Source organism: Mesoplodon mirus, assembly GCF_964341445.2.
Source record: "Mesoplodon mirus genome assembly, chromosome: 4".
NCBI lineage: Eukaryota > Metazoa > Chordata > Mammalia > Artiodactyla > Ziphiidae > Mesoplodon > Mesoplodon mirus.
This window is the reverse complement of record NC_138979.1, coordinates 43,757,748-43,782,733: the sequence shown is the minus strand read 5'-3', so window position 1 is coordinate 43,782,733 and position 24,986 is coordinate 43,757,748. Positions and strand designations below refer to the sequence as shown.

Here is a 24,986-nt window from a genome sequence, read left to right as displayed (position 1 = left end):
TAGGAAATCATCAAGGCATTAATAATTTAAACATACTTTGTTTCAATTCATATTTGAACACATATTGTAAGTCATTTATAATTCTTAAGTAAAAACTATTAGTGCAAAACCTGTTCCTCAAATAAAATACCAATCAATTTGATTTTTGAGGTTAAAACTGAGAGGAATGCTTAATTTTTTCCCTCTGCTGTAGATTGAATACTTGTGTGTCCCCAAAATCTATGTGTTGAAATCCTAAGCCCTAAGATGATAGTAGTAGGAGGTAGGGGCCTTTGGTAGGTGATGAGGTCATGAGGGTGAAGACCTCATGAATGGCATTAGTGCCCTTATGAAAGAGACCCAAGAAAGTGCCCTTACCCCTTCCACCATCTGAGGTTATAATGAAAAGACAACTGCCTAATGAGAAAGCTGGTCCTCACCAAACACCCAGATCTGTTAGTGTCTTGATCTTGGACTTTCCAGCCTTCATAACTGTGAGAAATAAATTTCTGTTGTTTATAAGCCACCTAGTTTATGGTATTTTGTTATAGCAGGCTGAATAGACTAAACCCCCTTTTTGATTGTACTACAAATTTAGGCTTTAGCTTTAGTATTGCGATGGCTTATGAACTTGCCTAGAGTATAATGCAAACCATTTTAATCTCAAGCAGTTCTTCCTGGGCAACGGAAATAGGAGGAAAGAAGTGGTAAGGACTAGAAAAAAGTAGCATGGGAATTAGATGTGTTGCTTACTTGCTAAGAATAGTTCATTGTTAGCCAATGTAAGTCAGACAATACAAATGACAGATGTTAGAGGAAAAGAAGTGTTGACTAGATTAAATAGATCAGGCTTTTGCTAAATTCCCTGGGTGGAAGTGGTGTGGTACTATTACTAATAACAGCTAACTCTTCTACATACTATGTGCCAGGCACTATTTCAAGTAGTTTATATATGTAACTCATTTAAATATCACAATTGTTCAAGGAATTAGATGCTACTGTCATCTCCATTTTATAGATAAATGAAATTGAGTCAGAGAGAGAGGTTTGGTAACTTACCCAAGGTTATACAGCTAATAAGAGGGCTAGCCCAGATTTGAAATAAGCTTGGGTACATGCTCTTAACCTTCCGACTGGTAGGAGTATGTTATATTAAAGTATTATAAGATATTGGGACCAAATTTGTTTTAAAATAGGCCTGAGGAAAATGAAAAACAGATTTGCTAATTATTGTGATCTTGGAAAACTGTATATCTTATTTGTGCCTCACCTTCTTCATCTTTACAATGGAGGAAGTAATAGTACCTTGCCTTAGGGTTACTTTGAGTAAATAAGTTAGTGCATGTAATGTGCTTAGAACTATGGCTGGGATATAGTAGACATTCAAATGTGAACTGCTCTTGCTACAATTGGACATATTATAATTAAGAAGTCAATCATTTAGGGAAAGCTGGGGAGGACAAAAGAAAGGGGTTAATTAAGCTGTATATGTTTTGTATACTCCCTGTGATCTCAAGTCCAAAAATGACTACTGTTGATCTTTTATCCATTTACATTGATGGGTCTTGACACATCAGTAGCTGTCAAATAATTGCTGGCTTGATACAACTTCTGAGATTCAATACTAAAGGGCTTGACATAGAGGTTCCCTATGTTTTTGCCTGTCATTCAGTAAGAAGGAAGTGATTCAGTGGGTGGAACACTGTCATTTCTTTGAAGGATGAGAAAAAAAGATAATTGGAAGGCAGAATTGAGAGGCTAATGTGTACATAGGGAGAGTGACTCAAAAGCTGATTTCCTTTTCAAAAAGTGAAGAAACCCATGGGGCCTAAGCATTCTGTATTGTGAACAAGTATAGAAAAAAATTAGTTAAATGAAGAATATTTATATTCATTTATTCTTTTGTCCTTCTCAAATTTGCACCTAATTATGGTAGTATTTTTCCCCCATTTAAGGCTGAAGTTTTTAAAAACTGAGGGAATGTTAAACTTAGAAATTCTAACTTAATACTGACTTTTTTTTTTTAATGAAAAAGCAAAATTGTAGTACCAGGAAACAGTATTTCTTTCCTAGTAGGTAAACCAAAGTCAATTTGTCAATAGTTAATTCTGTCTTTGCTCAAATGAGTGAAAAATCTGACGTTGATTATGTCAGACTTTCTTTTTAAACTGAAACAGGATGGACTGGCTAAAAATGCCAGTAGCTAGTCAAAATATTAGACATTAATCCATGTGTAATACCAAAGACAGACCTAGCAATAACCTGAGTTGAAATTTCTCATATATTCCTTTTCATATAAAAGAAACTCATCCAGTAAAATTACAATAAGGCTTTTTGCATCTCTTCCCCTTGTTCAGCATGCCCAGTTCCACTGGCCACCTTTTAGGTTTTTGATGACCATTCACAGCCTTGTGTGCACTATTTCCTCTGCCTAAAAAGCCTTTCTCCCTAGTTCTCACATAGGTAGCTCTTTGTCATTCTTCTGACCTTGGTTTAAATATCTCTTTTCAGAGAGATGTTCTCTGACTACTCTATCTAAAGTGCTCAGTTAATGCTAACTGTTATTATTATTTATTAAATTAGTGTCCTATGTTGTTCTGTGTCTCCGCAGTCTGTTTCCTTCATAGCATTTGCCACATTTTTTTTTTTTTTTAATCTTTGGCTGCGTTGGGTCTTCGTTGCTGCGTGCAGGCTTTCTCTAGTTGTGGCGAGCAGGGGATACTCTTCGTTGTGGTGTGCGGGCTTCTCATTGTGGTGGCTTCTATTGTTATGGAGCGAGGGCTCTAGGCACGCGGGCTTCAGTAATGTGGCTTGTGGGCTCTAGAGTGCAGGCTCAGTAGTTGTGGCGCACGGGCTTAGTTGCTCCACAGCATGTGGGATCTTCCCAGACCAGGGCTCAAACCCGTGTCCCCTGCATTGGCAAGTGGATTCTTAACCACTGTGCCACCAGGGAAGTCCCACATTTACCACATTTTGTGATTTTTTTCTTTGCTTATTGTCTGTCTCCACAACTTGATTTTAAGTTCCATGAGGACAAGAACCTTATCTCTTGTTCACAACTATATTTCCATCACCTAGCAGATAGCCTTATACATGGTAGGTGCATAGGAGGTGCTTAATATATATTTGCTGAAAGAATGAATCACTAGTATATCCCAATATTTGTGGAGCAAATAGGAGTAGAAGCAGATGATTAGCAATCATTGATTGTTTTAGTGTCACCACCTGAAATTCTCTCACTTTAGGAATTTGTTTGCGTTATTGACTGTTAGTCTATTATCACTTTATACCTAATTAAAAAAATAGATTTAAGATGTATTTGCCCATAACTTACCTTAAAAGAAGGTTATATTTAACCAACAAGGACCTACTGTATAGCACAGGGAACTCTGCTCAATATTATGTAACAACCTAAATGGGAAAAGAAGTTGAAAAAGAATAGATACATGTATAACTGAATCACTTTGTTGTACACCTGAAACTATCACAACATTGTTAATAAATTATAATGTAAAATAAAAAGTTTAAAAAAGGTTATATTTTAAAATTGATTAAATTGAAATAAAATGCTGTAAAATAAGAAGTAGGCAAAAGCTGTTTGGTATAGGTGGTCCCCAGTTTATATACATCTACTTAACAAATGATCCACACACAGACATCTTCTGGTAGCTCTCTGCTCTCCAACCACCATGCTGAATTTGTTCCTGTTACTTTTCTTTGAAAGAAAGAGAGATTAAATTTGTTGGATAACTTCAGATTTATGAGTATAAGTAGGATAAAGACTCAAAGGATTTAGAGTTTAGATTTGGGGCTCATTGTGTCACTTATAGGTTCTGTGACTTGGGTCAACTTCCAAGCCTGTTTTCTCATCTGTAAATTGTACTGGGCTCAAAGTGTTGCTTCTGAGTTTCAGGTAAGATAATGTGTCAAAGAACTTTATAAGGTGTGAAATGCTGTATATGTTGACTGGTTTGCCCTATGGACAGGATCATCTGTACAGATGAGTAAAGGGCCAGGTGCTCCCAAGTGTATCTTAGGTGGGTTCATTCTGTCTAAAATTATCCATTCACATAGTACCTGGTTTTTACTGTTTTTAAAGTTTCCCTTTTTAAAGTTTCCCCTTGTTATTCTGATTGAAATTACACCAACAAGAGATCCATTTAATTAATAAATGTATATTTAATTATGCATTTTTCAGGATTATTGAAATAATGGGCATATTTTGTTATAAAATTAGCTCAAATTTCAGCATGCTAAAAAGGAAGAGTTAAGACCCTAAGGCTTTAGGGTCAAACTTAGAAATTCTAACTTCAGCACTTATCAGCCAAATGACCTTGAGCAAATTACATAACCTGTCAGAACTTCAGTTCTTTTTGTTCTAATAACATCAACCTTAAGGATTGTGGGAAAGACGAACTGAGAACCTATGGTTCAGCACCTAGCTTGTGCGTGGCACGGGATAGAGATTGGTGAGTGTTTTATTTCCAAGGATACACAACTTGGATCAGCTGCACTGAGGAAATGAATGTTTTAGTACTCTGTTGTGAAAGTTAATCATAAAAGGCATAAGAGATCAATAGGCCCTTATTGTTTGTCACTCTGAACCTTGTATTCTGGAATATACAACTAGAGGAACTCGAAACAAGTACTGAACTACACATCTGTAACGTGCATGCAAGGGGAGAGGGAAAGTAGGTAATTGGAGCACACCAACTATTTCTGGGTGATCATACACCATTAAGAGCATTTAGAGCAGTGTTAAGGCAAGGAGATTCGGGTGGGGGTGGACACTAGAAGGAGGTTGATGGAAATTATTAGAATGGTCAGATGGTGCCCCAAATTGCTTTTTTCTTTATTTTAGAATATAAGCTAGGATTGATTTCAGTGCTTAGAGCATGGCCCTTCTGCTTCTGTGACCCAGAATTTACACTTGTTCCATGATGCTGTAAGAAATGGGCTAATATTATAGGTTAAGAAACCTTTGGTAGGCTAGCCTGGGAATCTAGTCATAACTTTATAATTGTTATTTATTTATTTATTTATTATTTATAAATAATATTTATTCAAAGTATGACTTTTATTTGGACTTTAAAACTTATCCTTTTTGAGAGCACAACTAGTTTATAGTTAGAATTAACATTTTAAATTAATATGAAGTTCCTATTTTTTATTTTCCCACTTATTAAACTTATATATTCTGAATGGAATTAAAATTTGATAACAATAGCTGAAATCGGGCTATTTATATTGTTAAAACTTTACTCTGACATCTAGAGAATTCTTTTACATTTTTTAACCAAATCAGCCATTTTCTTTTGTGAAGACATATCATGGTTTGTTGCATTATCCAGTGGGTCACTTCTACTTAAATTCATAATAGTAGGAGAATGTATAACTTTAGCATTCAGTATTGGCAAATTGCTTTTTTTAAAAACGTTTTGATCTTTTTTCTTTTTTTGGCTGTGCTCTGCGGCTTGCGGGATCTTAGCTCTCTGACCAGGGATTGAACCTGAGCCCTCAGCAGTGAAAATGTGGACTCCTAACCACTGGACCGCTAGGGAATTCCAAGGTTTTGATCTTAAAAATAACTTTAAGTTAAAGATCTATATCATATTTGGTATACTTCCCAAATTTTTTTTGACATACAAAAAAATTTTTGATATACAAACAAATTTTTTGGTATACAGAAGAGTTGGCCATAGGACTTCTTTAAACTTCCATACATTGCTTGCTCTATTTCAAACCCACAAGAAAATTTGGAATCATACAGTTAACATCCAAATACTTTTCATGGATTGTGAACATCTTACCACTTTTGTTTTATCTCTCTTGAGCGGGAGGTCAGTAGATAGGTAAGTGGTTAGACAGACAGACATAGGGGCTTTTTTGTTTTGTTTTGTTTTTTGTTTTATAAATTGAGAGTAAGTGGCAGACGTCATGACACTTCAACCCTGTGTACTTCAGTATGGAACTGGCTGGTAACAGCATGTGAAAGCTGATTGTGTACATTTCTTCCCAGCTCTGCATCAGGTTGGTTGCTTGAAATCAGCAATGGTACCAGCATTTACACCATGGAAATTGGCAGTGCTACAAACCAGGGCTTTTTTTTTTTTTTTTCTTTGCAGAGCCAGTTGTTAAACATTTACCATCATACCACTGTGTGTCTCCTAAAAATAAAAACATTCTCCTACATACCTGCAATACAATTATCCCACCCAAGAAATCTATTAGCACAATGCTAATATCTAATATACTGTTTATATTCATATTTCTCTAGTTGTCCTGGTATTGTCTATAGTCATACTGCCTTTTAAGGAAGTAAGTTGCTTTCTGTTAAAGAAAAGGAGTTAGACCCTGATGTTTGAACAACATTTAGAAAGCTTTTGGAGTACACCATAAGAATATGTAAAGGTACAAGTAAATAAAATGATTGGCTTCTGGAAAAAAAATTAGGTCATGTAAATAGGACAGTTAATTAGGATTTTAGCAGATTTTTCCTTATTTTATTTAGCTTTTTATAAAAAATTACCTGGACTAAGTAGATCTAAGAGGAAAATGAGTATTGGTGAGATTCTAAGACTTTTTCAATTGAAAAAGAATTATATTTTAAATTATTTTTGCATTGGGAAGAATTTCATTTTTAATCCTGAAGCATCGTGCTACCTATCTGACCTCATTTTTTTGGTACTTTTCTAAGGTTCCCTGTACTCTAGGCACATCGATCTTGCTGTTCTTCAGTCACCACAAGCACATTGGCACCATGGAGACTTGGCATTTGCTGTTCCCTTTTGGAATATAAGTCTAATGACTGTCTTTTACTTTATTTGACTTTATGCTCAATTGTCACCTCCTCAAAGAAGCCTTCCTAGATCATCCTGTCAAAAGAGTACAGTTCTTTTATTGTCTGTTGACTCTGCATTACTCTTCATAGTCCTTACCACTGCTTGACCTGCTGTTCTATGTTTATTTATTTGCTTTTTTTGTTTTTCTCCCAATAGGAACGTAAACTTCAAGAAGGCAGGGACTTAGTGGCGTTTGTCCACTGCTGTGTTTCCCCATGCATGGACTGGTGCCTGGCATTTAGTAGCTGCTCAGTAAATATTTGTCATTGAATGAATGCTTGCATGCATTTTAATATCTTTGTGTTGCAGCATAAAACTTATTACTGGAAAACTTTTTGCATTATTTTTCTGTGATTTGTTTTATAACTAAGAATTAATTCTACAGTGTCCATTTTTGTTTCTAAATGAGAATATTTATTCCCACTTCTCAAGGTTATTGGAAGGATCAAATGAGATAACTACAAACAAACAAACATAATACAAGATATTTGTAACTGAGTACAGTAAATGGTAAAATAATGTCTACTATCAGAGTTTGTAGGGAATGATTAATTTCAGCTGGGATGATTAATTTCCGGGCAAAGCCTGTCTTTTGGCAGAGACAGCATTTTGAGCCTTAAAAGACAGTATGATTTGGATAGATGGAAATTTTACAGAGATTAAGAGGGGGAAGATTGGCAGAGAGGACATGAGCAATAAAGATGTTTGAGGGCTAGCAGGTAGACTAATGTGAATTGGAAGGGTTACTTAGGAATGAGGGGATTCGGGTTTTGAATGTCAAGCTAAGGACTTTGAGCTTCATTCATTCGATAGTGGGGCACCATTAATTACTGTTGCGTATGATTAAGAGAACTTTTTGGAAGAATAATTTGGCAATACATTTATATAATTTCATTATAAACCAGAACAGAGATATTAATGAATGTCTGACAGTCTTAAATTCAGTTTTTTAGCCCTCAAAATTACATTATTATCTGGTATTATAAAAATTACCTGACACTCATGTCTACTGTTGGCTGTTTTCTTCTCTATATGTTTTTCCCTTCACCACCATTCGTTATAATATATGAGGGATTAGTATGTATTGCCTTTTATGAAAATTCTTGGGAATATTAAGATGGCACACAATACTGATAATACCATGGCTATTGTTTTATGATATTCTTTGGTCAGAGTAGTAAACTGCACAGTTTATTTTAAAGTAGCTGTGTGTTAGAACAAATAAAGGGGAAAAGAACAGGATGAAGTTGGAGATTCCTTCTCTCATTCCAGACAATTGCTAGCAGAAACTTAATGAACTCTGTAGGATTAGAAGCCCTTGTACCTCCCAACTGCATGTGAGCATTAAGAGTAAGGAGATTCTCCACAATACTGATAAGCTTTTCTAGCTGTGTTAAGGAGAGAATGAACATATATCTTCTCCACTACCCAACCAACTAAACACTTTTCACACCAAAGCTTCAAGAAAAAAATCTTGGTCATAAGAGGGGTTTGTTCAGCAGTGTATTGTGGTAGAAAGAGCACAGCAGGAAATCTTATTTTCCATCATTCATATCTCCTTTCTTAAAAATTGTTTCTCTGGGCATGTATGTTCTTCTTAAGTTGACTTGCTCTTCAGAAGTTGGAATAAGGAACATACCTATGCCTTTGAGGAAGTGTACTCAAATCTTGGTAATTATTCTGTTGGTTGAATGCTAGTCCTGGAGACATGTTTCTGTAGTCCAGCATATAACAACCCTGGCCTTTGCTGTTTCTTGTAGCTTATGTTGCAGAGTTCAGGGATCTGCCAGGGGACTCTGAATGACTAACAATGAAAAAAAAATCATCAGGTTACATCGTGGTACAGATTAAATTCCATTATGAAGAGCTCAGGACATGAAAATGCTTTTGTTATTCTGAAATTACTCTAAAAGTTTGCTAGACATCAGATTTGGAAAGATCCTTAGAGAGTGTGAGTCTCTTTCATTTTTACAGTTGAGAAAACATAAGGCCCCCCAAAAAAGAAGTAACCTAACTACAAAAGTAAAACTTAAATTACCTGCTAGCCAGTTGAGTATTTTTCTGTACTCTATTACCTCTAGCAAGAGCACAGTTGCCTCTAGGTTCTGGCATCAGAAATGACATCATGATCATCCAGCCTTCCTCAAGGAACTTGAAAGAACCAAAGGCTAGGTGATTATATTTTAACATTCTTCTCAAGTAATGTATACATACTTTTAAAAGAAAGTCAAATGGTAACTCAAAGTGAAAGAAATATTTAATCCTTGAAACTGGGTTGCTAAAAAGAGAAAGGAATATAAAGAAATTAGACATAACACCTAAAATTTAAAAGTCAAGAAATAGTGTAAGCTTATTATTAAGAATTATAGAGGAAATCCATCTTTAGTTTTGTTATGTGAAAAGCAGGGCTAGTAAAGGCCTAAATAAAGGACTGTCATAGTAGTTAAATGAAGTAATCCATGTGAAGTGCTTAGAATAGTATTTGATTTTGAAGAAATATTCAATAAATGTTACCTATTATTATTAATACATTAACATTTCTTCAACAAGTAAGGTAAGTACATGTTCTAAGTGCTCTGAAGGAAATATACAAAGGTTAAGAGGGTGACAACTTAGGGCAGGGAGAAGACCCCTTTGGTTGGGATGATTAGCTAAGGCCTCTCTGAGAAAGTGAGGTGAGAACAAGGAGCTAGCTGTGTAATGAGTGAGGAGAAGAACATTGCAGGCCAAAGGAATAGTATGTGCAAAGGTCCTGAATTTAGAAAGAGACTGGCATGCTTTAGGAAATGAAAGAAGACTAGGACACATACCACAATTTGGGCTTCCTTCACTAGAGTATTTGTTCTCCAAGGGCAGCACAGCATCTGACTTCTTCCCTCACACCTGTTATGGCGCTTGGCTCAGAGCTGGCATTTATTAGATGTTTGAGGAAACATTTAAGTGCCTATTGTGTGCTTAATCACTGTCAGTGCTTTGTGGGTGAAGACTTGATCTTTCTTTCCCTTCCCTTCAGACAAGAAAGCTAGGAGTAGTGAGTTGCATATGGTAACTTTTTTTTTTTAAGGACATTTGAAAAACCTAATGCACAGTTGTAAAGTATTTCAGATATAAAATATCATAAATTTTATATTTTGACTCAGATCAGTGAGTTTCATGGAATAAAAAATTTACATTAAAAAATTAAGTTAACCATTTTATATATCTATTTTTTTAACCATTTTGTATATCTATTTTAACCATGAAATTCACATTTTCTTGGGGGATGGGATGGATTAAATGCTACCTGGGATGGTCCTGGTTTTATGCCTGTTGCGCTTGTGTTCAATCCTATTTCACAGTTGTCTCCTTTCACTCTAAATGTGTCATTGTTTGGACAAAGAATTTTATGTTCACCCTAGTTATTAGCCATTTTGTTGTCCTGCTAGTGCACTCAAATCTTGTCTTCCATTAACTTGTATTTTATTCTGTATTTAGCTAGCTTAAATATAGCTCAAGGCAGACAATTTGCCCCAGCTGTGTTCTGTAGGGTATTGCATCTAATATTTTATAATTTATGTGGACTCTTGTACTAAATCAAGGGATTGACAACATGGAATGTTTGCTTTGATTTGGTACAGAACACCTGGACTTTGTTTCAGAAATTCTTGATTTCTAAAGTGTTTCTACCAAAATGCACATATTTTAGCAAAAAAAAATTTTTATTCAAAGTCATCTGAATTCTTATGAACAGTGCCTTCTGTAATAAACTTTAAATTAGTGATTACATAGTATATGGATAAAATGACTTATCATTTTTAGAATTTACTGTTAAGTATGATAAAACTTTGGACAGTTAGATTCCTTTCCCTCTCTTCTCCTGAAACAAATATTCATTGAGCACCTGCTATGTGCCTGGCACATATGTGGTGGAAATACAATCATGAGCAAGAACTAACATGATCTTTGCCCTATGGAACCTGTAGTCAAATGTAGTCTTTCCTGACTTTTTTTCCCTGAGTCAACAGACAAATCAGGACTGGAGGTTACCCTGTGCTGTTTTGGAAGAGGCGCAGGTAGGGAGTAGGGGAACTGGCCCAGAGGAAGAGAGTATCAGATGGCCTGCACAGACTTGTAGAACTTTGACGTTCCACTACCCTTTTCTATTTGTGGTTGTCTCAAATATTTTTGGTTTGAATATAGGGTATGTATGTATGTGTTGGTTGTTCTGTTTTATTTCGTTTTTGAGAATAAGGAATGGAAATTTATTCTCAGTAAGTGGAGGTTTCAATTGAGGTGCTTAGTTCATGAGGCCTTGTTGATTTTCCCCTCTAGGCGATGCAGCTAAAACCTTCCTGGTCTAAAATGTTAGAAACTATTAAGGTATGCAAAGTATAAGTACTTTGCACTGGCTTGCTGGGTAAAATAATTGTGTTAACTGAAATTGTATTGAAAATGGAAAGCTTTGAGAGGTTGACTGTAGCATTTGTGTGAAGAAAAAAACTCTCCCTTTACACAAAAAAGTGTATTTAGTAGTTACAGAATTCATGCATTTTGGTGTTAAATCTCTAGCAACTACTTCTTTCTCAAACTAGGTAAAACTTAATATCAGCCTTTAATATATGCTTCCAAAGTCCATGTTGGTTGAATGTGATAAGGTAGAACCAAACACCTATTTGGGAAAATTAAGGGGGTGGTGGTAACTGAGAGGCAGTGTCAAACGGAGCAGTAGGTTAAACATTTGACTGCCCACAAAGACAGCTGAAGTTGCTGCCCTATAACAACATTCCCTCCTCCTAAGCAAAACTCATTATTCAATCTTGCTCATGCAATGGTGGCTCATCTTTTTCCTGTTTCATTTAAAAAGAAAATGATAGTCCCAGCCCCTTAAATTAATTTCACATTTAATCCTGCAGATTGTTTTAGCATTTAGAAGAACTAGAAAGACCTGGGTTAAAATTCTGGTTTTGTCACCTACTCTATGTAAGCTTGATCAAATTACCAAACTTCTCTGAGCTTCAGTTCCTTCATTGGTTAAAATTGAGATAATAATGGTATTCATTTTATAGGTTTGTTGTAATGACATAACCTGAGTAAAGTGGTTGTATCAGGCACTTAATAAACACATAATCAGTGGCTATTTTTATTCTCTCCAAAGTTTGTTAGCTTAGGAAATTGGGAGTGATAATAATGGTGAATCCTAATCAGAGGAAAAGTAATTCAGTTTTAGATACATTAGAGTTTGCAGTGATACAGGTAGCCAGAAGAGTTGTTATTATATCATTTGGAAATGAGACTATATGAAATAGTCTGAAATTAGCAAAATTTTTAAAAATGCAAGTAAATTATTAAAACTTTGAGGGCTTAGCAATTGAGTCCTAAAGCTACATGAGGTTGTCTTAATTCCACATAACTAATTTACTTTACTAGATTTTGTTAACATTCTCCAAAATTTAAAATGCAGAATCTGTCATTTGTATGACTATTGGCATAATTAGTAGAGGTAATGACATTACCAGTGATGGCTAGTTGTGGGGGAAAAACAAACAAACAAACCAGGACTTGGAATTAAACCTGGGTTAGGTGATTCTGTTTCTTCATTCTTATTTCACAAAGTTGTGATCATCTAAAGGACAAGTAAATGTAAGATACATTATCTGCATGGAAATACTTTTACTAAAATATCATTTTATCAGAATAAAAAATCCTTGATTGGTTCTAGATTTTTTTTTTTATGAAGGCAATTGTGCATAGGAAGATGCTGCCTTTTTTTTTTTAATTAATTAATTTTTATTTTTAGCTGTGTTGGGTCTTCGTTTCTGTGCGAGGGCTTTCTCTAGTTGTGGCAAGTGGGGACCACTCTTCATCGCGGTGCACAGGCCTCTCACTGTCGCGGCCTCTCTTGTTGCGGAGCACAGGCTCCAGACGTGCAGGCTCAGCAGTTGTGGCCCACGGGCCCAGCTGCTCCACGGCATGTGGGATCTTCCCAGACCAGGGCTCGAACCCGTGTCCCCTGCATTGGCAGGCAGATTCTCAACCACTGCGCCACCAGGGAAGCCCGGTTCTAGATTTTTAAGACTGAATCAAACATACCATTCTTTATAATAGCAGAAGATTAACAACATCCCAGATCATATCTTTAAAGAAATATGGGTATAGGTAAAGGGGAACCCATGTGCATCCTGGCACATATTTTATTTAATAGTGATGATAGGGGACTTCCCTGGTGGCACAGTGGTTAAGAATCTGCCTGCCAATGCAGGGGACACAGGTTCGAGCCCTGGCCCGGGAAGATCCCACATGCCGTGGAGCAATGAAGCCCGTGCGCCACAACTACTGAGCCTGCGCTCTAGGGCCCGCGAGCCACAACTACTGAACCCGCATGCCACAACTGCTGAAGCCCACGCACCTAGAGCCTGTGCTCCACAACAGGAGAGAAGCCACTGCAATGAGAAGCCTGTGCACCGCAACCAAGAGTAGCTCCTGCTTGCCACAACTAGAGAAAGCTCACGTGTAGCAATGAAGACCCAATGCAGCCAAAAATTAATTAATTATTTATTTTTTTAAAAAAGAAAATAAATAATGATATTTTTATTAAGACCAAGTACTATAGGATATTAAAAATGGATTCTTATACCTGATCTTGATACTTATTAAATCAGACTAGTGTGTGGATAAGATATTATTAGAGTGTTTGTCCAGTAGCTTAGATTATAAATAATCCCTGTTCTAGCTCATTTTAAACAATGTAGTATGAGTGAAGCCAAAAAACATGCTAGAACATTTTCTCCTCTCCAAGATCTTAGATTTTGTAAACAAGGCTCTGCTCCTGGAACTAATGTAGGTCATCATAACCCCAAATCTTTTGAAAGATGAGAATCCCAATTAAGTCTCTTAGGTACATTTTAATATTTTAAATTTAAAAAGTGTTTTAGCTCTTAAAAACACAGTATGTTTGGATTGTTGTTTGGCCACTTGGCTTATTGGTACCATGTCATAATAAATTCTAATCACTGGATAATCATTTCAGCAATAATGATCACTAGGAATCTCCATGTGAGTGGAAATTAATATAGCTTTTTTTTTTTTTTTTTTGTGGTACGCGAGCCTCTCACTGTTGTGGCCTCTCCCGTTGTGGAGCACAGGCTCCATTATGTCTTGCTGCTTTAAGGGATCTTTTCAGTAATTACACTGGATTTTGTGCAAACATGTTTACTGTGCCAACCCCTAGAAGACTGACCACCAGGGATGACAATATCCTATTTGTGTAGCATTTTGCTGTTTTCAAAATAATTATTTCTTGTCCTATTTGGTCCTTACAACATACCAATATTGCAGGCAAAAAAAAAAAGAAAAGAAAAGGAAAAAAAAAAAGATTCCTGACTTACACGTGAGCAATTTCAGAGAAGTGCTTAAGATCACAAAGCTCATTAGTGGTAGACTAGAACCCAGATCTGTGGTTCCTGGTTCAATGTTCATTTCTATAATACTCCCTTTATACTTTTCTCTGAATCCGGTATGTGTTCTGTGATTATGAAGTAGTGAAGTTTTACAGATTGAATCTTTTATTGTGCCTTCACTATAGCTACAGCCTGGCTCCCTGTCTAGCAGTCAAATCCTGTTTTTCTGTATTATAAGTAGTGTATCAGTGACAGTTCTGAGGTGTAATGGGGCTGTAGTGGTGGTTATTGAATGAGTAATAAGTGGAAAATGTTAACTTGAGATTTCTGTATTTAAACTTTATTCTTATGTGATGCCATATTTATCTTATGGAAATGTAATTATGAAAGGAATTGTTAGAAGCACACATATTAGATTTAGAAAGACCTAATTCCTGGCTTTGCCCACTTAGTTCTGCTTACTTGGGCAGGTTACAGCAGGTTTCCTCATCCCTCAGGATAGTTAACTACCATAGAGTCAGAGGAGATGGGCATGTAAAGAAATTAGCACCATGCCTGGCCCATGGGCCTACATATATAGCAGCTATGTAATCATTACCTTTGAAGGGTTCTTTTTTTCTTCTAGCAGTATATCTTTTTGTTTAAAAACTGTCCAAGCTAGCATGGTTATATCTAAGGTATCTTAAAAGTAGATAGTTCCCAATTGTTTCTGCTAACAGAGGACACAAATGATCTGAAACAGTTGATAATTCAAATTTTTCCATTTTATATTTGGAATATGTACCTTAGAAAACTCTTATGGAAGATCTGCTTTCCTACTTATTTCCTTACATTAGTATAATATAAATAATTTATATTTCTTGAACTGGTCTATGGAGAGTACAGTTATGACCACGCTGGGCAAAAAGGGGGGTTTTCATGGTTAAGTGTTGAGAATTGAGAACCTGAGACTAGCGCTTAGTATAGCATTTTATATTATTCAGATTCTTTTTTTTTTTTTTTGGCTGTGCTGGGTCTTTGTTGCTGCGTGCAGGCTTTCTCTAGTTGTGGTGAGCGGGGGCTGCTCTTTATCGCGGTGGCTTCTCTTGTTGTGGAGCACAGGATCTAGGTTCGCAGGCCTCAGCAGTTGTGGCACGTGGGCTCAGCAGTTGTGGCTCGCAGGCTCTAGAGTGCAGGCTCCATAGTTGTTGCGCACGGGCTTCGTTGCTCCGCGGCATGTGGGATCCTCCCGGACCAGGGCTCGAACCCGTGTCCCCTGCCTTGGCAGGCAAATTCTTAACCACTGCACCTCCAGGGAAGTCCTATGCAGATTCTTAACTTGTAGACTGTTGAGATTATTTATAGCTTTGTGTACCAAGATGAACCAGGAAAAAACGCAAGCATTCTTCAGAGTTATGTAAAGTGCCATTTTGAAATTTATTTACCATTTAGAAAACTGGTAGCAGAGGAAGCATTTCACTAAATAAATCTCTTGGCTGGATTTTACTTTTTAAGGTGGCATGTCTCTTGGAGTTCATTTTATTCACTTATAATTACATATTTCTGATTAAAGTTAATATTTTTTCAATAAGTTCTCTTTGTATATGTTAATCAGTAGTTTTAGATTATAGAAACAGGCTATCATTAGCCTTTAATTAAAAATTCTAAGAATTTAAGAATTCTAACTGAAAGGAAGTATTCTAAAACAGTTTAGAGATTATATATTCTTTTTTTCAAAGATATAGGAAGAAGTTAATTTTGAATTATAAAGTTATTCATCCAAAAATTTTTAAAAATTTATTTCCTTTGACTTCTAGTTGTATGACTTAAGTAAATAAACATTTAGAGCTGATTTTCTTATTTGAACAATGCAGATAATGATACTTGTATTTACCTCCCAAGGTTATGAAATCAAATAAAATAGTATGTGGAATATAAATCAGGTATGGTGTTAGGTAAGCAATAATGTAGACAGATGTAGTACCTCCCTTTAAAGCACTTACAGTGTACTGGAGGAGAATGTCCAACCAGTCTTTTTGCAAATAATTATTTAACATTCTGTGAGCTAAGTACTAAGAAAAAAGTACAGGGAGCCTGAGACTAGTCTTGGCTCACAGAAAGCTGCCCCGGGGAAGAGAAATTTAATGGAGACTTATCAATGGAAGGGGTTGTGGGAGACCAGTCCTAGCAAAAGAAGAATAGTATTTGCAAAGACCCTAAGTTTTGAAGAGACTTAGTAACCAAAAAAGCAGTCTGGCTGGCAAAGAGCACCTTTTAGCCTTCACAATAGTCCTGTGAGTTAACTCCATTTTATAGATAAAAAAACTGAAGCTCAGGGTGGTTTAGTAATTTGTATAGTGTCTTACTGTTTGTAAATGGCAGATTCATATTTTGAACGCAGGTTGGTCAGCCTGACTCCAGCGTCCTTGTTCTCTCTACTATGCCATTCTTTCCGAGTCACTTAGCTCAGAGGTTATTGTGCTCCTAAACACATCTTCTCTCTTGTTATTTCTCAGAGGGCTTAGCAGCTCTCCCTCTGGCTAACTGTGGAGCCAAGGATCAGGTTCTTTCCTTACACTAAGGTAATAATAAGATTTAACTCTTACAAGTTATATCTCTTGTTTGTATACTGTAGAACTCCAGAGATCCTAAAAGCTTTTTCAGGGGTAGGAATTTTGTAGATTCTGGGGCTGATATGAAACTGCAGTGTTGTTTGTAGCCTCTCATTTAAAAATAGCCTCATGGTGCTCATGGGGTGCTTTAATAGTGCCAACATTTCCATCAGCCTCTCTGCCCTACCCCCAAGACACTCCACATCAACAAAGATCTGAGTAATAAACAGTATGCTTCTGCTGTTGCCTCTGCCTACTCCCACAAACCCCTCCTGTATAGAAATCCTAATGCCACTACTAATAAGTCATTTTATTGGAAGAATGCAAATTAAAAGGGTTCCATTGCTTTAAAAGTTTGAAAAACACTATCCTAGCTTGTGTGAAGTTCAAGGGAAATATTTCCTAAATGAGGAATTTTTCTGATTCTTCATATCTGTTTATCTCCTACTACACCTGCATTGACTCCCCCAAACATCTTCGTAAATTGGGGATGGATTTATGTTTTTGTTCTTAAAGCTTGTGGAGATAGTACATTGGTACATAGATTGGTACATTGAAGCCCAGTACTTGAAACCTAGGGGTAAAAAAATTCCTATGCCTTCCTGTCTCCAGATACTTTTATGATAGAGAAAATAAATTAATCCAGACTCAGTGTCGTTGTTTTATATTTTATGTCATTGTCGTTTATGTAAGAAGAGATATTATTAATGCAGATACCTAGTTAAATCTTCTATTGTTGTCAGAGTTTACTAAGCAATTATTTTTTCCTTTTAAAATCTTTTTCTAAGCAATCTGTTAACCTCAATTTTTCTTGCCCTCTTAAAAGGCACTGCATAAATTTGAGGGAGGACTATTTTTAGGCCCTGTCTCATTTTAACTATCTAACTGGTCCTGCGTGCTTTTCTTGGAATTTGTGAACTTTGTTGTAAAGTAATTCATAGTTCTAGGCAGATGGAGGTTGATGCTTTATCCTAATTGTCGAAAATTTTTGTATTCTTTGTTTTCAGAGGGTTTCACTTGGTAGAGCCTGATTTACTTGAAATGCGAAGTAATAAATTGATTCCCTCCACCACCCCTCTTTGTCCTCCGTTTTATGTGAAACACTGACTGAAGTAAATGTTTGCCCTATGAATTTCTCTCCTTTTTAAAAGCACCCAGAGACGCACATTTTAGGGGCTCATGCTAGAATACTTTGTCATTATCGTTCTACTGATCTTTCCTTTCACGTTGCCTAAACACAGCTGAGTTGGTAAGAGGAGCAAAGACAACAAGATACCGCTGCCAAGCAGACAGGAAGCTGTAGTGGACCTAGCGAGCAGGGGCGGCAGAGCGTATCCTCCATCCAATCAGCTGTGAGTGCTGTTGCTATGTGAGCTCTTACTCTGCTGCCTTTGTGAAAAACCTTACACAGAGGAAAGCGGAATCAGCACCCACTGCTGAACATTTGTTTTAACCACTGCAGACATCTGGATCCCTCAGTTACTGACTGTATAGCTATTGACAGCCAGAAGGCAACTTATTTTATACAAGGATTCCAGTATGGTTTTCAGTGGAAACAAAGGGCTTCACAGAGAAGGTGTGTAATGAAGTGTTTTCAACGGCTTTATTTTTAAGCTTCCAATTTTCTGTGGCTGTTTAGAGTTGTAGTGTTTGCTTTGCATGGGTTTTTAATAAATAGGTCCAGGAAAATGATCTCAGGTTGAAAGACATTGAACTTAGGGAATTTTCTTTAGCTTCATATAGCCTGTTTTCTTTGAACAGCATTGCTTAAAAGATTATTAAAATGCTGATCTGAACAATGAGTAGGGAGAAAAGAAACCAAAATACAATATGCTTACTTTAATGGGGAAAAATTTTTGATAAAAATGAGAAAACTGGGAAGAGAATGAGGTTTAGACAGAAGTATTAACTGTACTTGGGGGTAGGAGGTGTTTTTAAAATAAAAGCTGTTAAGGAGAATGTATTTAATATAAGTTACATATTTTTAACTGAAATTCATTGTTTCTGAATTTGACAGAGATTGTCAGAATTTAGCTTAGTGAGAATTTTGACATACTTTTGACATGGTGTCTTTCTATAAAGGATTTGTGAGGATGCTACCTCAAATTGTATAACCTCTTAATTATTTGATCTGTTGGCTAGTACTTCTCAGTTCAGATAAAAGATAGTAGTAAAATCCAACTGCAAAGGTAGTGGCATGTTCTATTAAATGTCCATATAGAAAACTGAAAAAATAAAGGATTTTGAAGACAAACCAGAAATGTTTAAGATAATATTTTTAAATTAAAGTAAACCTTAATTAAATATAATAATTCCATATCTGACTTAGTTAATACTGCAAATATAGTACAGTCTTATTAAATTGAACCTAATTCAGTATTTGTAATAATTGAACAGAATATGGGTTACAGTTTATGAGATCTGGAAAAACCAGTTTATCCAACTAATTATAGGCAAGTTTTAAAATATCTTAGATATAAAGAAAAGTTTTACATAATTTCAAATACTGTGAAGTTATATTTTACATAGTTGATTTAGCTAATGATTCTTTTAAATTAATTAAAGCAGAACAGAATACTAATTAGTATATTACCCATTTATGAACAATTTTCTTTTGCTTATCCAGTTTCACCCGGTTGTGTAAGTGGCTCCTTTTTAATTCACTAGGTAATTTATGTCTGAATAAAATTAATATAATATAAATTCCAAGTTAATATTCAAGCTATATTTTTTATCTCTACAAATGATATATTTTGGAATAGGATTGGTTTTGATATTGTTGTTCTCTTCAAGAAGTGCTTGTTATTAGGAAGGGGTAGCATTATTTGATAAGAGAGGAGAGATATATCTTTTCTTGAAAAGAACTCAAAATACATTTCATGCTTTTGCACCCATTACTGATCATTTTTAAAGATACATATATATTTATAGTAAGTTAAGGATTTCAAATAGTAGATGAAAATTGACAAAATAAATTGGCCTTAAACGTTAAAAAAGTGTTTTATGTGAACCTACATGTTGCTAAACTTTAAAAGACTGGCATTTCTTAGTTTTTTCAGTTCGTTACGTGTACCCCCAAACTTGAACTTGATAGGAGTTATAAAAATTATGGCAAAATTAGGAAAGCTATTATAGTTTTTGGACTTGGTGGCCTTTGCAATATAAAGCACTCATTTGCAGAAGAGGAGCTGTGAGAAGGGCAGGGATGGGAGGCAGAGGTATGCTGAGTAGACCCAAGTTCATCAAATGTAGCTCTAACCACATGGAAGTCAATCTAGTTATTTCCATTTTTTTTTAGCTATCACTCTCATCAATTACTATTTTATTTTTTAATATACAACCACAAAAACCAAAATGTTGCTTGAACTGGTTTACTACTCCCTTCCCCTTGGTTTATTTCTTAAGAATTAACAGACTTTCCAAGAGCAGGGTGATTTCATTCATATGCTGCAAAAATAAAGGTACATGATATTGGCAAGAAATTTGGATCTACTGTTGTGTCACACAAAAGCTTTGCCTTCTGTTGCAGGAGGAATAGTCTTGGCAGAATCCCAGATTTTATTCCTGGGCTCAGCACCTAAAGATGGTTCTTACAGGTCTTACACATCTGAAAGTTCCTCTGGTCAAGGCTAGCTAGTGACATTGCTAGCATATTTCAACTCTTTGAATTTATCTATTATTTGACAATAGAATTTTTAATTGTCTTATTCTGTGCCAAATCTTTAAATTAACTATACTTCTTTGTACTTGAAAATAGAAAAATACTTCAGTTCTCAAAAATAGTGATTTCTTTTTTCTCTTAGCCATTTGATACAATAGCAAATAGAAGTTCTTATATTTATCAGATGCAGTGTGATTGCTGTAACAGATTTTATTTTAAATAAAATAATTTTTTTTGTTTATTCTTAAATCACCAGGCAATAATATGAAATAGTATTTCATTTATAGTTCTTCAAAAAAAATTCTGTAATTTAAAATTTCAGGCTGGGAAGGGGTAACAATCTGAGTATTTCTTTTTCTTTTGGTCATTTTTTTGTGAAAAATCATTCCTACAGCAAGTATTATCCCAAACGTTTGATTCCTACATGTATGCTCTAAGTGCTCTATGATACAATGTTTCTTTGACTTCTCCTTGCAGAAATTCCATCGCTTGTTCATGTTCTGAATCCAAAAAAGATTTGATTATTATAGTCAGCTAGGCAGGGAAGTTTTGTCTTAACAACAGTTTCTTTTTTAATGATTTTTTTTTTTTTACAGAAGTTTATTCTTAAATGTACAATAGGTTTCAAGACAACATTCTAGCTATAGGTGGCAACAGATGTTATGGCAGGGAATCCAGATGTTTAATCCAGATGTTTAAACAGGAATGGAATCAAGGATCATCATTGCCTCAGGCACAAGGAACAGCTTACTTTTTTTTTTTGATAAGTAGACATATTTGATAATATATGGTAGCAAATCTAGATTCTCATTTCTTACCCCTGCCCCCCACCCCATAGATTGTTGTTGCTGCTGCTATGTGCACATGTGTATGTGTGTGTGTGTTGTTCATTAACTTGCCTGGACACAATACATGGAGTCTAGAAACAGCTTACTTTTTACCAGATTTCTTAATTCCACCTGTGGCCAGGGGGCCTTTCCCCGCGGCCTTTGCTTTTAGCTCCTCGAGTTTCTTTTGCTCCTCCTTCTGTTTCTGCTTGAATGCCTTATCTTCCTCATCCATCTCCTTGGCTTGCATCTTGGGCTGCTTCAGGGGCTTCTTCTTGCCACTTTCGTGGCCCGACATGGCGCCTGCCGCCCCTTCTCCAGACCCTGCCACCAGATGCCTCTTAACAACATTTTATCAAGCATTTTCATGTAGCAACAGTGCTATTGCATAAACTATGTTGCTTTTGCAAGAGCATAGTAAATCTTTTTTTTTTAAATCTTCAGATGCCGTTGTATCTAAAATCAAAGACCCAAGTTTTAAAAACATAGTTGTTTACTGTATTGCTTGAATCTGATTATATAATCCTTTGTGATCAGGCTGAGTCATAAGTGGTAGTATGATGACTGTTACTTGAGAAACTGGAAATGTTGCCTTGTTCTTCACTGGTCTCTATTTTACTCATTTAAAGACTTCTGAACATCAAAGGATTTGAATTATAAGGTTTATGATAAGCACAGGGACATTAAAATTATAAATTACAGGAAGTAGTCAAAATAGGGTAGAAAAAATAGCTGGGCCCTAAGGGTCATACATAGTTGGGCCTTAGATTTTGCTGTAGGCTTCTTGTCATCCAGAGTATGAAAGGGGAACTCCACCAGTTATTTACAATCCCTGTTATTTACATAATATTTTTTTCTAAATATTAACCATTCTCTTTTCTTTAAAATTATTTTACATTTTTAAATTCTGAGAATTTTAAGTATAGTTTTTTATATTTTTCCTCTAAATGTCACATATGCAGATATACTTTTATGCAGATGTCTCAATTTACTTTATGACCCAGAAAGTCGTGGAAGTTTGGGGATTTGGGCAGAAGAAAGGGCAAGGCTGATAGGGAAGTATGAGACTAAACCTCTGAAGAAAGATAATAGTCAATAATGGCAAGGAAATAATGAGTAAATGGGAAGATAAATGAAGAAGAGAAGGCAGAAAAAAATTTGTTTGATGTAGTGTTATTTTTGGTGTGTGTGTGTGTGTGCACACCTGTGTGTGCATACAAGTGCCCACAAGTGCTGGGCTGACTGACTAGAGTAGGTAAATCCACCGGGGATTTGTTTACTGGGAAGTAACTCATTTCTGACTTTTCTTTTGAATTCCTCAACTAGGATTGGGCTAAGGATGACCTTGTATTTACCACTATTTAATGTCAAGGGACAAGCCAGCTGTCTCGAAGCCATAAATTAAATATTGTCACATACATGATGAATGTAACTGTTTTGAAATATAAGAATTTACAGAATAAAAATCTGGTGGTGTAGGGCTAAAATTTGAAAACTCGAACTTCTAAGCCAAAATTTTCAGAAAATGCTCTTTTGTCATTTTAATAAGTACACAAAATTTCAGATTCTTTTCAACTGAGCCCAGTATTTTCATTGCTTTGGGTGGTGATAATTTTAAGTTATTTTGGGAGAGAGGGTTATCTGGGTTCCCATCCTGGTTTTCATATTTTCATCAAGTGCTAAGATTTTGTGATTCTTACATAAACTATTGTTTTTTAATAAATTTATTTATTTTATTTATTTATTTTTGGCTCTGTTGGGTCTTTGTTGCTGCGCGCGGGCTTTCTCTAGTTGCAGCGAGCGGGGGCTACTCTTTGTTGCGGTGCGCGAGCTTCTCATTGTGGTGGCTTCTCTTGTTGCGGAGAAACGGTTCTAGGTGCGCAACACAGGCTCTTAGTTGCTCCGCGGCATGTGGGATCTTCCCAGACCAGGGCTCGAATCCATGTCCCCTGCATTAGCAGGAGGATTCTTAACCACTGCGCCACCAGGGGAGCCCACATAAACATATTTAGTCTTCCAATTTGCTGAAGATAAAGTTTAGCTTACTGAGGATTAGAGAACAAGCAAATGTAAAGAAAAGACAGTCTCTTGCAAGTGTACTCCATTTTTTCACTGTCAATGCATTCAGTGGTACTGCCCAAGTGGCTTCTGCATTGGGTCCAGAGACTATTTCACATCTAACAAAAAGGGTAGGAGAACTTTTTTAGAAATAAGTATCCTGATTTTACCTGATTGCATTGCTTTGGTGTATTTGTTTACCTTAAATCATTTTTTTTCTGAAAAATATCCACACAGAAAAAGAAAAAAAAGATTGCTCTATGTCATTGTTTCTCATTTAGGGTACTAACCTTTTGAGAATCTGCTGAAAAATATAAACCCTCTTGCTAGGAAAAAAAAATGCATCTGTGTATATACATACATAATATTGTGGAAAATATCCAGAGGTTCATAAATTCTCTTAAGTTAAGAAATCTTGTTAAACATAATTTGCCTTTAGTCAGAGAATAAAAGAATTAATTTTAGAGAACTGAGGTTTAAAACAAACTGGATGAGAACTTCAGGATATGTACACAAGCAAAGTGTTAAGTAGTGAACATGGGATGTTGTTTTGTAACTTCTGAGGAGAGGGAAAATGTTCTAACATGTGCTCCGTACATTAATACTCTTGCAAATGGATTTGTCCTAGGGAGTACCCCATATTCCTGCGCTGAGTCCTATATTCTGGATGGGCTTCTGGTAAAGAACCTAGTACAAAAGGACCAGGCCTGGAATGTAATATCTAGGTCCCCAGCACCTAGATATATCATCTCCGAGTTATAGACTGAGATAAGAGGAGACCTAGAAGACACCTCCTATGGCCTTAGGCTTTCACCTGGATGCTCTTTCAGAAATTGCTCTGCACTAGAGATGACAGGTCCACTGCAACGGATGCTAATTCCATCTTTGTTCCAGAGAACTGAGCAGAACTGATCTTAGTGTGTATGCGCAAGTTTTCAACTCTTAATTAAAAACAACTCTCTGTCCACTTTTTATTTGTGCTGGAGTTTTAGGGTTCACACATACCAACACACAGTCAGTGGAAAATATGAATGTTAAGAGTACTTAGAAGTAGGAGTCATGCATGTGGTAGAGGGAAGGAGGTTGAAAGGACAGAATGTATTTTTGGGGACCAGCCTATGTTGTAACCATATTCCCACGAGATAAAAATGTAAGAAAGACTAAATTAAGTTAAGCTTGAGAGTAATTTTGGAAAGTTATGTGCCAGTTATCTGGGATTAGTAAAGCTGGAACAAAACAAAACAGAACTAGAATAGTGGATTGTTGCTTTTTTAGCACAGGGTCATCTTTTGAGTGTATAGCTAAATCTAGAACTTGTGGTTTTGAGAGACAGGACTTTGTTTCCTTTTTTTTAAAAATAAATTTATTTATTTTATTTTATTTATTTTATTTTTGGCTGCGTTGGGTCTTCGTTGCTGCGTGTGGGCTTTTCTCTGGTTGCAGCGAGCAGGGGCTACTCTTTGTTGCAGTGTTCAGGCTTCTCATTGCGGTGGCTTCTGTAGTTGTGCAGCATGGGCTCGAGGCACATGGGCTTCATAGTTGTGGCACACAGGCTCAGTAGTTGCGGTACACGAGCTTAGTTGCTCCGTGGCATGTGGGATCTTCCTGGGTCAGGGCTCGAACCCATGACCCCCTGCCTTGGCAGGCAGATT

The 24,986-nt window shown here is 36.1% G+C and overlaps 2 protein-coding genes across 13 annotated transcripts in view; one reads left to right on the top strand and one right to left on the bottom strand.

Annotated features, from left to right (window-relative positions):
* Positions 1-24,986, top strand: part of ATOSA (atos homolog A) — an 87,331-nt gene that overhangs the window by 6,521 nt on the left and 55,824 nt on the right. For 4 of the 12 annotated variants that reach the window (XM_082617284.1, XM_082617283.1, XM_082617282.1 and 1 more), the window contains exon 1: positions 17,752-18,364. The exons of 7 other annotated variants lie outside the window; for them this stretch is intronic. In XM_082617284.1, coding sequence (XP_082473410.1) covers positions 18,328-18,364 — 37 coding nt within the window. In that variant the 5' untranslated portion in view covers positions 17,752-18,327. Of the gene's footprint in view, positions 1-17,751; positions 18,365-24,986 lie in introns of those variants that run through there. One more of the 12 variants, XM_082617277.1, reaches the window with a different exon arrangement.
* On the bottom strand, positions 21,356-21,640 carry LOC309802447 (translation machinery-associated protein 7-like). Its single transcript, XM_082618009.1, has one exon. The coding sequence runs from the start codon at positions 21,572-21,574 to the stop codon at positions 21,380-21,382; it is 195 nt and encodes a 64-aa protein (XP_082474135.1). The 5' UTR covers positions 21,575-21,640; the 3' UTR covers positions 21,356-21,379.